Below are 16,054 nucleotides of genomic sequence, written 5' to 3' on the forward strand. Positions count from 1 at the left end.
GTTCAGCTTAACAGGACCCTAGTAAGAACTTCAAAATTAAACCTTTATTTAAATTTACACTTCCTGTGCTTAAAGTTAATTAGTTTTCTAAACCTATGTGTCTGTAGCTCAGAGGCACAAGTTCCATCTCAAGTAAATGATAAAAGAACCATAAATTGTTAATGTAGGTACATGGTTAATTCTTTCTTTCATATCTAAAACAAGTCAATATTGAATAGACTGAAGAAAGACCTTTTAATATACACCTCACACACAACGTGTAGAAGCACCCCTACAGGCAAACTAGTGGCCACTTCTGCAAGCACACTGCATAAACAGCTTTTTCGTGATAAGTTTTCGTCCCATGGAGAGCACAGCAAGATATTTTTATTCTGCAGCAACAATAACTCGACTGCCGTTTGCGAAAGAAGGACTGCACATCATTTTTAAGCTGTTTGGAGTTATACAAATCACACAAGCAAAAAATGCGATCTTTCAACAGCCATGGCAAACACTGCTCCACTGTTGCAGGCAGCGCAAGAGTCTTGGCCATGAAATATGGCTCATTATATACTACTGCCACAAATTAGGTTTTAAATAAATGGGTTGACTTAATGCCGAGATGAAAAGTTGTTGGACTCTTCATCCTAATAGCGTGTGGTACAACAGAATATGCGCAGTACTTTGCAAACTATCACAGCTTTTAAAAAGGCGCGCGAATCTGCTGAAGGAAATAAAGATTTGGCCCTCTGACCGAGTGACATCACTGTTCTTTTTAACATCTTTGAGATAGGCATGTGAGGCGCTCATGTGAAGGGGTGTCAGCCTTTTACATACCACCGAACAAGAGGTTAACCTTCTTAGTTTCGTGTCACAGAAATCAAATGGAACACCAAAAATAATTAAAAAGTAGCAGCAAAATGAGTAAATAACTGGAAGCGTGGTGTGTAGCAGGGAGAACTTTTAAATGAAGCAGATCACGTGTAATGGGCATTGCAGTAAAATACATATTTAGAATATATGAAGGCAGCTATTTGCAGCCAACTGCAAATATTCGAGGGCTAAGAATACTATGCAATGGTGTGTGCCAAAAGGACAAGAATTTATCATGGAAAAGAAGCAGTACGAAAATAGGACGACTGCCTAAGGACGCAGGAGACAGCCCTGTCTACAAGGATTCTTCTTTCTAGGGTTTTACGTGCCAAAACCAGTTCTGATTATGAGGCACGCCGTAGTGGAGGGCTCTGGATTAATTTTGACCACCTGGGGTTCTTTAATCTGCACTACAACACAAGCACACGGGCGTTTCTGCATATCACCTCTATTGAAATGCGGCCGCCTACAAGAATTATTCATTCTGAAAGCTATATTAAGTTGTTTCTTTGGCATAAGTCCCCCAACTAGCTCACATTGTACACAGCATTTTAATTTCTTTAAATTTTGATCCGTGATTCACGAAATATATGTAAAGTAGGAAGAATACTATATTGAGTAAAGGTGCCAAAAGGTTAAAGTAACAGATGCACAGGGGCATCACTAGGGAAGCCACGCAGCTGAAATGTCCTTATGCAATGAAATTGGCAAGGTTCCCCAGTCATTTTAGAAACACCTATAGTGCCCTCCAATCAGGAGCGATTTACGCCTCTCCCACGCTTCCGCCGCCGCCGCGGGTGGTGAGGAAAAAAAGCGCAAGAATGCACGAACAAAACAACACCAAAATGGTGGCGCTCGGTAGAGCGGTGGAGAAAAGGCGTTCGCGCCAAGTAGGGGTATTTTGAGCGCTTGAGGGCTGCCACGGCTCGTTATAAACTTTTTTTAAATAGTTTCGCGATGAATTAGACGTTGATATTTACAGAAATGGTAGTTTATAGGACATACTGCCCGAATATGTGGTTTTCCAAAAATCGACTTTTTCATGATTTTTCGGTTTTCAAAGGCACGCCGCGGCGTCCCTCCTTAAGGGGACATGCATGTCGAAAAATTGCATTAATCTTTTAAAAATAATTTTAAAAAATTTTGGTAACAAAATTACACTTCAGCATTCTAATTTCATGTGTAAAATATCAAGACATTTATACATCCATAAGACTGCAAAAAATTATTCTAATTGAGGAGTGGTACAGTGGAACCCCGATTATATGACTTTCTCGAAACCGTGCGAAAACGCTGTATAATCCGAACAACAAAAATTAAGTCTTTAATGCATGGTCTTGCTCAACAAAGTTGAGAGAAGTTTCAATTTAAACTACAAAATACTACTCTACATGACTCAGAAATAAAAACCAATAAAACAAATGTGAAAAAAATACTGCATATTGCGATCCTCACCAGCCAGCATGCTAAAGTGCTTTTCTTTCACCTGCACACTTAAAAAAAAAAAAAGTCGGTCAGCTTTTTCTGGACCTTCTTTAAAACATACAGCAACAGCTTTCTTTCGAGCCAGCAATGTCCGGAAGAATGCCACCTACGGCTTCATCTGCACAGGTGCATCTCTGAATGCTGCCAATGTTCCGTAGCACTTTCGCAAACGTAGACACAGGCACAGCAGCATCTATGTGGTCGTCCTCCTCGTTCAAGGTGGCAGTGGTGTTGAAATGAGACAATGTCTCTTTGATGGCATCATCCAATGACAGCTTGCCGCAGATAGCAACATTGTCGCAGGTATTAATGAACTCCATAAAGGTCACAGGAACGTTTTAACCTTCAAAGTCTGGATCACCGTCGGCCGTGAAGGTGCAGTCCATCCAGGTTGTGGCGTCACAAGCATAGGAGGCACAGTCTTTCCTGAAGCCACAGTTTTTGAATGAATTCACAGTGGTGGTCTCAAAACTGGCCCGTGATTTTGCAGTGATGCCTTTTCCCAATTTTGGCGCTTTCCACGTTTGTGAGTGGTCAAAGCAACACTCAACACTGCCGCCGTTCTCGTCCAGCTACATCTAAAGCCCCTATATTTATAAAAAGTAGCGCCATTCTTAGATCTTGCCGCCACCGCGCTCACCCCGGCGCTTCCTCCTCGCCCTCTCTTAGCCGCCTCCTGTCGCCCCAGCCTCCTCCGCTCCTCCATTGGCCAATCCGTGTCACGTGGAAGTTCGCGTCGTGCTTTTGTATATTTTTTTTCTTTCCAGTGCGCTCCGACTGCCATTCTCGGGCCTGTGCGACGAAAGTGCTGTACGCACAAATGGATCAAACGTGTTAGGGACAAGAACTTCGTTGTGATGGCATGCTGCTGCGCCTTAAGTTGCCGCAACCGACAAGGCGAGGGCAAAAGGCTTTTCTTGTTTACCATCCGGCGAGCGCAAGCGCTTGCTGCACACTTGGTATTTGCGCCGTCTCGCATCGTCTCGTTGCTACATTTAAAACGGCATTATTAAGACCAGTTACTGACTGACGAAGCAAAATCGCGCCTCAAAAACGTCTCCGCAGGGCGCGATCGAAGTTTTCCTCGGATTTCCTCTGGTAGCGCTTTAGCTGTCGTCTGCCATGGCAGGCCCGACGCAGGCGGCGCCACTGTCGATATCGCGCCTCGATCGCGCTGGTCGCGCCGAGCGCGATAGTGGAACGGAGGAGGAGGGAAGTGGATGGCGCTACTTTTATAAATATAGGGGCTTTAGCTACGTCAGCACGTGGTTTGCCCAGTTCGAGGCGGCTCTGGAGCTGAACCACATATGAATCCAGGAGTTCAAGCATGCGGTACTCCTCGACATCCTGCCGCTTGCTCTCCAGCTCCACCTCAGTGTTCCATCTCCTGGCCCGCGCCCGTAAGACGAACTGCGGCAGTCCGTCCTGAACTTCTACGGCGCTGCCTACCACCCTCTTCCAGTGGCTGACCGCACGGTGCGCGAATCGCTGCCTGCGTTCCCACCACCAGCGCTACCGACATCTCATCCTGTGCCCGTAAGCCACCATCAGGTAAGCCTTCCTCCCTCGACTTGCCCCGCTACCGTCTCGGCGACCACCCGATGCGCTACCGCACAGTCCCCGGCCTCCGGCTCTCTCCAAGGGACTCTTTCGTGCGAGTACGCGCACAATATTGTCGACAAGGGTATCGTCACGACCATGACACTGGCCACGTCATCGCCTTTCTCGCCCTCAACGATGGCAAGCGACAGTGGAGACATCGCTGACCCAACGCCGGCTACCGTGCCGCACACCATTAGGTCTGTCTCCAACGCCATCACTCCTGCAACAATGACACCCGACCCGTCCACGCGGTCCGCAGAGCCGGTCTCCGAGCCGGCACGCGAGCTCGGCACCATTCCGATATTCCTGCCTCCGACCCTGCCGGCTATCGCCACTGTGGACGCGAATCACGACTTTCTGTGACCCCCGCTGCTTTCCACGTCAGGGGTCCTCAACAAATCACCGGACGCTCCTGCGTTCCTTGACCCCCCTTTGCCCGGCCAGCCCGTGGCTTACTCGCGAAGCACCCCGTCGTTAGCTGCGCCAGATCGTGTTCGCCTCCCGACAGGGTGCGCCGCTGTCACCTGCAAGGCACGCATCGTGGCCCGTCCAGGGCTTCGACTCCATCGCTCGTGCACGCATCCTACACATCATGCGAAGGTGCGGTCCGTGATACGCCTCCGGCAATGCGTGCGCTGGCATCGTCGACGCACCTTTCGCCTTACAAGCCTCCCCCTTCCTCCAGAGAGATGTGGCGTCCGTCATATCAGCGGGTAGCCGCGCTCCTGCCAACAGCGTCCGTTCATTCCGCGAGTCCCTCGCCCGTTGAGGAGCACCCAGTGCCACACGCCTGAGTGGTGGTGGCGACCCGATGCCTTCACGTTGACAACTCGGACTGGACACGGCCACTTTTCAATTGAGATACAACTGGTTCGTCATTTCAACATCCCGTCTGGGCGGCGGGCCCTGTAGCGCCCACAGACACCGCAACGCGGGGCGCTTTGGTCGGTGCTCTCAGCCGGTGCCTTAGCGCTGGGTGTCGAAGTGAAAAATAAAGAAGCACAGCGCGTGCTCGAGGCACAAGCTCGGCACGCGCAGTGTCCTTCTAGAAGCCAGCCAGGCTGGTCGTTGCAGCCGCCACTCGGCTCGCCGCCTTCGCCTTCCGAGTAGGGACAAGGGCACGGCTCGTACAGCCGCCATCACGTCCTACTACAAGTCTTAGTATTTCATGTTGTTTCTAACTCCCTTTATTGCATCATATGCTCATAAAATGCATAAAGGGTAACCTTCTTTGATGAAAGAAATGATGCCAGTGCTAGAAAAGTGGAAATATAAAAAGTATACCGTACATACTCGTGTAAGGGCCGCACTCCCAACTTGGCAGCCCAAAATTTGAAGAAAATTTCCAACAGAGAAGCAATCGCGTTCAGTGCCCCGATGCCGCGCACGCGTATCAGCGAATTTTCGCACGCAGTGTACTTCTGCGTGCCGCTACTCCATCTAGTAGTGTCTAGAGCAATCTAGTAGCGGCCATTACACAGGACTGAATCAAAAGGTTCAGTCCTGTCTAAGGGCTGCACCTTGTCAAAATTGTAAAAAAAAAAAGTGCGGCCCTTACACGAGTCTATACGGTAACATCGGAAATCTGTGGTAATTGGAAAACTTTATTCAAGACTGACCTGCATATTTTAAGTGAATCATATCTCATGCAGACCGAGTGCAAAAAAACTGGTCATGAGCAACAGTATCCCTACAAATAACGAGAGGCTAGCACATGGCCAACTTCACGGCACACAAATGTAGCTTGGAAGCTTAAATATTCTCGGGTGGACCATATGATGCACCACTTTCGGCTTGCACGTGCAGCTCCCGAGGAAGGAGCGATTGCCTAGTAGGCAATACAAATATACATATGCAATGGCAGACTGCTTCCCTCCTTCCCCACCCCACAGTATGCTAGATTAATGCTGCTGGCAAGTGAAATGCAAACATGACAAGCAAACATGCCAGGGGCATTTAGCAGATCACTGAAATTTTGAAACACAATGAGAAGAGCATGAAAGAATTAAAGCCACTGTCACTTTCCAGAGTGTACTTTGCAGGGACACCTACGCCATTGTGCACAGGGTGTATGTATAGCAATTTACCAACTGTCACTTTAATGCGGTCACATTCCGCAAGTTTCAGCAGTACCTTGCAATCGAGAAGCTGCTTCAAATACAATAAATTTCTGTACACAAGCCATAATTGCGCAGCTCTGTACAAATTGTTAAAATAGGTAGTCAAAAGAACATATTGCACTGTGGTGCCTCAAAGGGGCTATGAAACCATATTTTCACACAGCAGCTCTTCACCTCACCGTGTTCATACATTAAATGACCACTCTGTGAAATATGAGTCAATTTGATGGTCTAGATATCTTTATATGACAAATTTTATGAACTTTTGAGTGCCTTGGTAGACTTGAAACTCTTGAGCTTCCACAGCTACTAACGCTAATAACCCTGACTCACTCCTTATGTCACCTGCTGCATTGAATGCTGGCATTTGTTTACAAATGGGTGCATTGAAGAGGCCACCTCTTGTTTGCTTGACACAAAATACAAACAGCACGTAGCTAAAAGAGCACCTGTCTCCACCAGAACTGCTTACTATGTACCCACAAGCAACGATTGCGTGTGCACAAACTTGGTGTGATAGACCCAACATTTACATAAAAGTAACAACACTGAAAAAAATTTTTTTATATATGACTGCCAAGAACTAGGTTTTGGCGGTCTGAGCTTCAGGGGCTAGATTCTATCCATTTCGAGCACACAACAAAGTAGATAGAGCTGCTGTCATCTAGGCAGAATTTCCTTTTTTTTTTTTTTAGAAAGTTTTGACTCAGCAAGAGATCTCCCGATTGTCTGATGACAATGAGATTATTTGTGTTGGCACTGCCAGCACAAAAGCTGGCCAAACTAAGTTCAACTTGTCAGCTGCGTCTGCTGTTATCGGCATAGCATGGCAGACCAATATTTCAGCAAGAATGTATGTCAATGGCTCTGTGATCATTGGCACCAACATCATGTCAGTGTCATGCTTGCCTAGAATGACTATGGTCACACAAGGAGAGCACAGTTGCACTTTGCAACTGACGGGAAAAATCGGCAACCCTAATCAATTGTGATAACTGTTTAAATGCTGTGTCAGCTCAGTGTAGCTGTATGTCATATGTACTATGGGTCTATGTGTTGCATACAATGCACAGGTGTGCCAAGGTTCTTGACGTCACACCCTACATATCAACATATTAGTCACCGTCGGTGGGACCAGCTTCAAGCTTATAATTCAAGTTGATTTTGGAAGAACAGAAGTCTGCAGAGTCAAAAACTTCTTGATTAAGTAACCAGGCACTCTTGGGCCAATATTAAAGCAGTTTCTTCATTTAAGTACCTGAATATATTCTTTAACTTCGATATAAGCAGGAATACTCAAACAGAACATATTACTACTAAAGCACTAAGGACTTGGGTCTTTTCAAATATAGTCTATATCTCACAAATGCAGATACAGGGCTATGTGCATACAACATTTTAATCAGATCATATCGGAAATATGCATCAATCATATGGCACCCTCATCATGAAAACCACAGGAGTCTGCCAGAACCAGTACAGAAAAGAGTAGCATGCTTTATCTCCCAGTCATATGCACATAATAATGTCTAAACTTTGAAAATGAGCCTTAATCTAATGTTGCTTGCCCTACCAAAAAAACTTACCTTTCTTTCTTTCCATCACACAGTAACTTGGTATTCGCTTGCACTCACATGTTATAGGCAGCAGTAGCCATGCTTATTAAGTTAAAGTGATTTTCACTCTAACTAACAAATATCAGAATTCACCGCTTGTTCAATAAAAGAACTACCTACCCTCTGACTTTGTCGCACCTAACAGATTTGTCCACTTTCCAATTGGTGCTACTAACCTTTATAACAAGTGTAAAGCAGATAGTTTCTTTTTTTCCTGTTGTCGCGATTTTTCTTATTTCTTTCTTTTCTCTTTCTTGAACTTGCTTTGAATACTTAGTGTATATACATCTGCTATGTTCCCCCCTGCCCCTTTTCTTTCTGTAGTCTCCTATGCCATTGCTGTTTCAACTGTACATGACTCACTTTGTGACTCACATTGTGATACCTGTGACACACTTTCCCTATGTAATAAATAAAAAAAATAAAGAAACTCCCAGTATGTCAGTAAACCGTGTCACAGCCACTTTCTCTAATCATCCGAACGAGCAAAATAACAGGCATATGAAAAAGAATGTCGTAACATACCACAATTGTAGAAAATAAGTGTCATGATCTTGTAACAATACGTTTTACTAATAGGACATTGATATATCGCAAACAAAAGACCTTGAACTTGCTGCAACCTGTGGCTTATGCTGCATTATATGAGCTAGTAGGCTTCTCCGATTAAAAAAAAAAAAGACTAGTTTACGTAGCAACTGCACATGAAAATCCATAGGTTTAGTTTTCATCAGGCCATCAAGAAGCTGTTAAGATTGCACAGTAGCCCATCTTTTGACAACAAACGTCTGTTTACAATTTTGAAAACCCAACATTACTATCACTAAGCAATGAAGCACTCTGCCATCAAGAAAGACAACCTGTCTGCAGTGGAGATTCCATTCAGAAAGCATATGAATAATAACATAAAGGATATGTTATAAGTATGTGTACACCATGCAATGCACCTACTGGAAAAACATACAATTCCAGTCATAAGAAGCAGTTGTTATGCACATTTTGAAAAAACATACATGCAATGTTAAACACCCAGTCTAAGGGCAACTATTATGCACTAACATAGACAAGAGCAATTCCACTTTCATACAAGTAAAAAATTTATGACTAACATACTGCTATCAAGGCTAATCGCAACCACAAACACTTCACTAATTCTTTTTTTTTTTCTCACAGGAGACAAGTGTTATTAGTCCCATATCAGTATGTATCAGTGACCTTCACTGCATAAAGAACAGAAGTAGACTGACCACAGCTGCCAGCAACAGAAAACCTTCTTTTAACTCACCTGCCAACAACTAGCACACACACACAATTATGCTCAGTGCTCCACAATGAACAGGTCACATGTGCCAACAAATGCACAGAAAAAAGTACACACTGAGTATGTATAATGTTTACAAATATAACATATTCAGTGTTGAAATTGCCATGAGCTTCTCAGAAATTGCACATGCATCTAAAAGAAGGTATGCATTTGGATACACATGTTTGATCAAGCAAATCGCACCTTTAATGCTTTCTGGCCCAAATTTTTTCAATGAAGTGAGCATTTTATATTATGCGTATCTGAAAGCAAGCCCAGGAAAATTTTAAAAATATTTCCATAATGTTCTTGGCAATTAATCAAAGGATTTTCTCATGAACTTCCAAAAATGAAATGTGTTATCACCAGTGATTTGGTTCTTCAGATCTGAACTCGCACTCATAGTGGCGTGAAATATGGCCACAAATTATTTGGAGACTGTGCCACCCAAGGCAGGTTATATGCATTAGGCAGCAGGCTCCAAAAATTGAGCACAGAAGCCTAACCTCAGTGTGATGCAGTGTATGGACATTTGTGAAATTTCAAGGAGAGCCATATTTATCTGCAGCACAAAATCAGCCAATCATGTATTCGCATTGCTGGCACTGACATTTCCGAAAAATATTTTGCTTGTTTTTCCCAATGTCAAATATTTCCTGCAATACATTATGATTCCTACAGGAATCATTGGAAAAGAAATAGTCAAAAACACATGCATTAATTTGTGCCCCTTAATCCATTACTTGCAATTCAAGCAGCCTTCATATGTGTAAAGTGTATGTAACCTTCCTAACATTGTGCACTACACCATGTTCCACCTCTTATCTTATGCGTGCAATACACAGAAAAACAACTTTACAGAAAAAAAAAACGAAAGAAAGAAAGAAAGAAAGAAAGAAAGCTGGAAAGAAGTACATCAGCAAGGCTTGCAGAATAAAACAACATGCTCCTACAGCCCATGACACCATACCTGTCCAATCCGGAAGCTGCTCAGAGGTAGCAGTAACAAATAAGAAAGAGAAAAGAAATGAAGTCACAGCCTACCTGGCACACCATCATAAAATAAAATAAAAAAAGTTGTACAACTATGGTTGTGGTAAAAATTAAGCCTAAAGGGCATAAAGGGGCCCTGCAGCACTTTTTGAATACGGTAAATAAACCTGCCCAATAACTATGCCATGTTAAGAGTACATGAGCCAAACATAATTCCCCTACACACAACAGGGACTTACAATTTCACTAAAAACATTGCTTATCGTTCCTTGCAGACATTTTAAATCTCTATCATCCTTTGTTTGCAAGGCTGACATAACCAAACGGCTATTTACCAGATTCCATCAACAGGTGCGGTATTAGAAATAACACAAAAATTGAAACGCCAAAGTGCCACAAGTTCGACACTTAAAACAGGCCAGAACCATTTTAGACATGCAAGATGAAAAGATACTTTAGTCAACCCATGAGTCTTCGAAGAATTATTGTTCAAAGACCAGCAAAGCTTCCCCAACAAAGAGGATCCTTCCAACCTGACATTTAGTTTTTATATGGCTTCTCGATTATCTGCACAGCCCACTACAATAGTGCAACTTTGATCATTTGTTACGACTCCCACAAATGCCCCACATCTTTTAACTTCTCTAATGCGTTCTAAAAAGTACCCATTCTACCTTTTAAAGTTTCATTCCAATTTAACTAAGTTCTCTTACAGCAATCATTTCAAACATCCTGGTGGGTGTCACTTGCAATCAGCAAAACTGATAATTCTATGCAACTTCTAAAATTAACCCAGATCTTTATAATTTCACCTGCACATACCTCCATATTGTCACATTGTAGTGACGTTGAAAAACTCAGTAGGAAAAACTGAATCCCGAAACTAACTCTTTATTGGGCCAACCTTAGCCCAGAAAACAGGTTACACTCAAAGCATAACGATAGCGGTGAGCACAGTCGGCGATCGTCGAAAATATGATCTGCGAGTCAAGCACATCGGCTTTTATACATGACTCATTTAAGGTTCCAGCGTAATCACTGGGGCCTGAGTGCCTTCCAGGGAGTACTGCACAATTCGTGTCGCGCATACAATCTGATTCCACAAGGTTCGGTGAGAACATACACAACAGATAGAATCAACAATAACATTCGAGTAAGTTCCAATCATGCAGGGGCGTCTTGCGCTGAGCGATAACATTAAGTTGCTAGCGGGTGAAATGCAGTTCCCAAGAAAAGGATACGTAAATAAGTATGCGTGTCAATATCATTAAAAGGTTTTGTCCCAATCTAATTTTTAGCTCTCTTGCACTTAGTGTAGACACTTGCTGTGCACACACTTTTTGCACACTCTTCTTTGCATACTTTAATGTCCGATTCTAACTGCAGGAACAGCTTTTCTATAGTACTACAATTTCTCTGCCTACACAGTGTCCCCCTCACTGACAAAGGAAAAGCCTACTAGAAAAGACAAAATGAAAATTCTAAACGAAATTTATTTTTCTTTTTTTTTAATGCTGCTGCTGCATAATACTTTGAGAGTATTCATGTAAGAGAAAATTGACAAGCTGAGGCCTATTAAACGCCAAGACTTATTGAAACTTTCATGAAATGTGCTGTAGGGCCCTTTTGATGCAAGAGATTGCTAGGCATAGAGTATACTGCATACAGAGCAAGCACTATTCAGTGTAAGACAGCCATAGTTTTTGATAAACTACACACAAACTTTTAGTCACAGCAGTAGAGTAAGATGGACAGAAAAAAAAGTGAAAGAGAGAGGCTTCTAAGAAACAAGCAGCCTAAAAACAATGCAGTCCTCAACCCACCTGACTAAACGCCCCTGAGAAGAACCCTCCTCCGAAGATGAGATGCTTTGAAGAAATTTTGGCTGTACATCAAGAAGAGAGAGAGAGAGAATAGAAAATAAAGGACCACACAAAGAAACATGCACAGAGTACCTACAACATCATCTCTGAATGGTCATAATTACAGAAAGACATGCACCATTATTATACACACTAAAGCACTGTCATGTATCCCTTGAAGTCGTCAATATCAGGTATTTTCACCGTAATGCTAACAAAACGTTAATATAACATCACAGAAAGAATGTGAAAAGAGAAGCAGAACAGAATACAATACACCCTTTTAGAATGGAGTTCAAAAGTCCTGCCACAAAACAATGTTGCCATAAAAGAATGTTAAAAGTGAAATTTGCGAATTGCAACAGCTAGTTCTTGCTGCAGCAGTCTTTATAAAAATAGGTGATTGATAATGCCAAGGTAACTAAGGCCAACATATACACAATACAAGCCTATCCCCTGTAGCATATAGCAGGATTCCTGTTTGAGCAGACGTTCACTCAATCCCAGCTGCGGTACAATATTATTCTTTTCTGAACCAAGGGCTTACTGCAAGTACTATGACCTAAATATACAAAATATTTCATTTGTTTAATGAAATAGGAAACGTGATAGTGTATACGATAAAAATGGGCCGACAGAAAAGGAAGACAAATTTCATAGGAAAGTTTATGAAAGATTTGCTCTTAAGCTTCAACTTTGTCAAAAACATATTTTTGGTGTGTTTTATGGCTTTCATTGCCCCGGCAAACGCCTAATAGATAATGTGCCATTCCGAAACAATAGGTGCCATCACAAAAACCTTGTAGGAGCAGTGAAGCCAACCTTGTGTTTTGCAGGTTTTAGAAAGGCAGAGCCCAGCTCTCACTCTGTAGCAGATGGGTTAAGGCAGTGAAACGTTTGTTGAGTGGTTAATTGTAAAATGTTAACTCACAGTAAGCTCATTTCTTGAATTTTGCAGGTATCACCACCTAAAATGTCATCATTCAGTTTGTTGTGCTAATTCTCTCACTATTTACAAAAGTAGTGATCATTCAGTTTCTTGTGCTAATTTTCTCCCTATTTACAAGAGCACTGACAGGGCACATCTTCAATGTTTGGTGGCCAGCACTACCACTGCAGTGCCACTTAACAGATAGTTGAGTAGTAGGAGAGTCATAATATTAAAGGCCGAGGAGGACATTGATGAAACCTGAATTTTCTTTTAGCCAAAGCATGCAGCATGTCATTCAGAAGAGCAGTCTGTGCTTACACATGTCACTATTTTAGTGAACCTCTTAAAACCATGGAAAACATGGACACTGCAAGATAATTAAGCTTTCTCACTGCTCGAGCTATAGTCTACAAAATCTCAGTCACCAATAGCACATGCAACATACATGTAGTTTTCACTTTTTTTTTAAAGAGCACAATAAAAGCAGTAACAATCACACGGATGTTCAAGTATGAATGTAAGCCAAACCGATGTCAACAGCATGTTTAAGAAAAGTCGGTTTGAGTGTTCAAAAAAACTACATGGGGCAAAATTATGAGGCAGAAACTCAGGTCTGTCTCTATTTGAAGCATGAAGTCAACAGCAACAACTCAAGCATCTTAAACTGTGTTTACACCTTGCTCTACATGTTTTGTGTTTTCCAACTACGCTTACATTTTTTTCATTCTTAAGCCCCTATATGCGTTTAGTTCCTTTCTATCAGCAACTGTCAACATCTCCAAAAAGCACTCACCAATCATTAGAAGCATACAGCTGAAACAAACTGGTCAAAAGATTTCTGATGATTGATGAAAGTACCCCACTATTGTGGGGCCTTGGGAGTGTCGTGTGCCAGTCTGAATCAGCATGTGACTAAGTGTCAACCAAACAGTGGGACTTAACTATTCATAATAGCTTTTTGATACTGTAACATTCCAAGATTTATATACATGCAAATGTCAATTCATTCTGCTCTTATTTGCTTAGTCGCTTGCTAACTTGCTCACCATTGCTCAGTATGTGTTCAACATGTTTTGCTTCTGTGCTCTGTACACACTACCATTTAAGCAATCCAGGCATACCAATTGAAACATTAAGCTAGTCTTTACATCAAATTAACTGATAACCTTGACAGTTTCGTCATGAGTACTTGGGGCATCAGCACTCTGAACATTATTTACTACTGCCATGTATAAAACAGGTAACATCCAGCAATTGCTACAGAATGTTAATCACAGTTTACAGGCAACATGTCGAATAATGCTGTGAAAGTAATTCTCTTCAATTTCCTTTTACTATTTTGGCAAAAATAATTTCTTACTATTTAAATCTCTTTTTCAGCCTTCAGTAGTATGAATTCTTTGGCAACTTAAATGGAAGTATCGTCAAGCAGCTTGACTTTTATAGACAAGGCTTCAGCAAGTGATGGTTTATGTTTCAGAAAGTGCATATCGGAAAAAAAAAAAAAAAAACAGTGATAGAACACTCAGGAAATGAAGGGCCATAAACTGTCATATCACATATTTCCAAGTTCCACACAATCATGTCTCAAAAGATGGTCACTTGCGTACATTGGAAGGAACATGAGGTCTGTAAATCATCATGAACACTGAGCAACAAATGCACAATGACTCCAAAAGCATTCATCTAGGCCTAGCACCATTTTTTTTCAGGTACAAACACATTAAGATGAAGCTAATAAAGAAGTGCAGAAACAGGCAGAAAGGAATACATTTAACAAAAGGCACCCTACCACCATCTATGCAATCACCCCACTTACTCATGCTTTGTTAAAAACCTGCACACTCACAGTGTTTTATACTAGACCCCAATTCAACAAAGAAGTTCCAATATTCAACATAATGCAATGCAGGTAATAGATTTTCCAGCAATACAAAATGGTAAAAACTTCTTAATTTGGATTTTACTGAACCAGGAGAAATTTTCAAATTTTCCAAATGTCAAATAACCGTATAGACAAAAAGGAATTAAATCAGCAATGGCATGCCTTTATTTAGTGAAAAAAAAAAAAAGAGGCATAACTGATTTTCTATAGCACACAAAATCTCGGTGGAAACTGCAACTTTCATTGCAGAAAGAAAGAACTCTGACAAAATTTCAGTGGAACATCATGGGCCTCATGACTTCGTATTACAAATACAGCATCACGTGCAGTGCAACTAAAAAAATAAAAAAGTTATATTTTGGGAGATTTCTACAGCACTTCATGATAACTGGTGTTTGCACCTGCAAAGAGGCATCCTGTAGTGGACTCAAGTGACAAGCAACCCTCTATGTACACCGGCCAGCTATGCACTATCACCTCCTAAAGCAACCGGCTTCCACAAAAAAGAGTGCTGTTATTTTGTTGCTTGTTGTTTTACAGTCTCAATGGTCTCTGCTCTCTCTCTGTCAAACTTTTTTTCATGATGTGGTTTCTATTTCACCTCCAGACTACTAAATACTGCCCTTTGCCACGCCAATCTAAGTCAGTTGCATCACTGCCTCTCCACCCTTTTCCTCTCTTCCATGCACAGGATATCACCCTTTTCTCTCTCCACCATGTTCAACAAATCCCTGCCACTTTTTTTTCAGCAGGCCACCGTTGAAATCATTCTCCAGATACTGTGCTTAAGACAACTCTTCACCATAAAAAAACCGCAGAGCACTCCCACATAGATGGTTCTCAAAATGTTTATATGATGCCTACCATTTGTTTCCAAATTATTACATTATGCCATTATTACACGTCTGCCATTACGATTCAGTGAGATGCTAGCATCACTCTTGAGCCGCACATTTGTGATGCACTGCGCTAACTAGGCACCAGGGCCTGTCTTAAATAATGCATGACCAAACACATCCATATTGACGAACGTTTGATGCCAATGAATAAGGCGCATGTTTACCTAAACCATATGGTAAGCTCAATTTATTTGATTTTCCGAATTAACACGGGTCAAATCAAAAAGGTTTTACTGATTAACTACAGCAGCGAAAATCAGTAAATGCACAATATTTTCTGATTAACTAATTACCTCTATTATTATAGTTTAATTAGTTTAGGCAACACATTGAAACTGTGCAATCGAAGCTAGTCAGTTCTCAAGACATGTTTACTTTGTTGTAGATATCGTTGAGAGTAGTACAAGTTCTGAGATCATTAACCTCGCCATTATACTCTACAGATGAAGGCCTTTCACAAAGCCTTCCTTGCAAACTGCAGGGCATAACATCATGTAACTCCAATT

The 16,054-nt window shown here is 42.0% G+C and overlaps 1 protein-coding gene across 7 annotated transcripts in view; it reads right to left on the reverse strand.

The window, feature by feature from the left end:
• The window catches only part of LOC119436487 (uncharacterized), a 77,363-nt gene that overhangs the window by 19,909 nt on the left and 41,400 nt on the right, over positions 1 to 16,054 (reverse strand). For 3 of the 7 annotated variants that reach the window (XM_037703347.2, XM_049658098.1, XM_049658102.1), the window contains exon 9: positions 11,795 to 11,856. The exons of 2 other annotated variants lie outside the window; for them this stretch is intronic. In XM_037703347.2, the coding sequence (XP_037559275.1) occupies positions 11,795 to 11,856 (62 nt within the window). Of the gene's footprint in view, positions 1 to 9,948; positions 9,965 to 11,794; positions 11,857 to 16,054 lie in introns of all 7 variants that reach the window. 2 more of the 7 variants (XM_037703350.2, XM_037703349.2) reach the window with 1 other exon arrangement.

This window comes from Dermacentor silvarum, chromosome 1 (assembly GCF_013339745.2).
Source record: "Dermacentor silvarum isolate Dsil-2018 chromosome 1, BIME_Dsil_1.4, whole genome shotgun sequence".
Lineage (NCBI taxonomy): Eukaryota > Metazoa > Arthropoda > Arachnida > Ixodida > Ixodidae > Dermacentor > Dermacentor silvarum.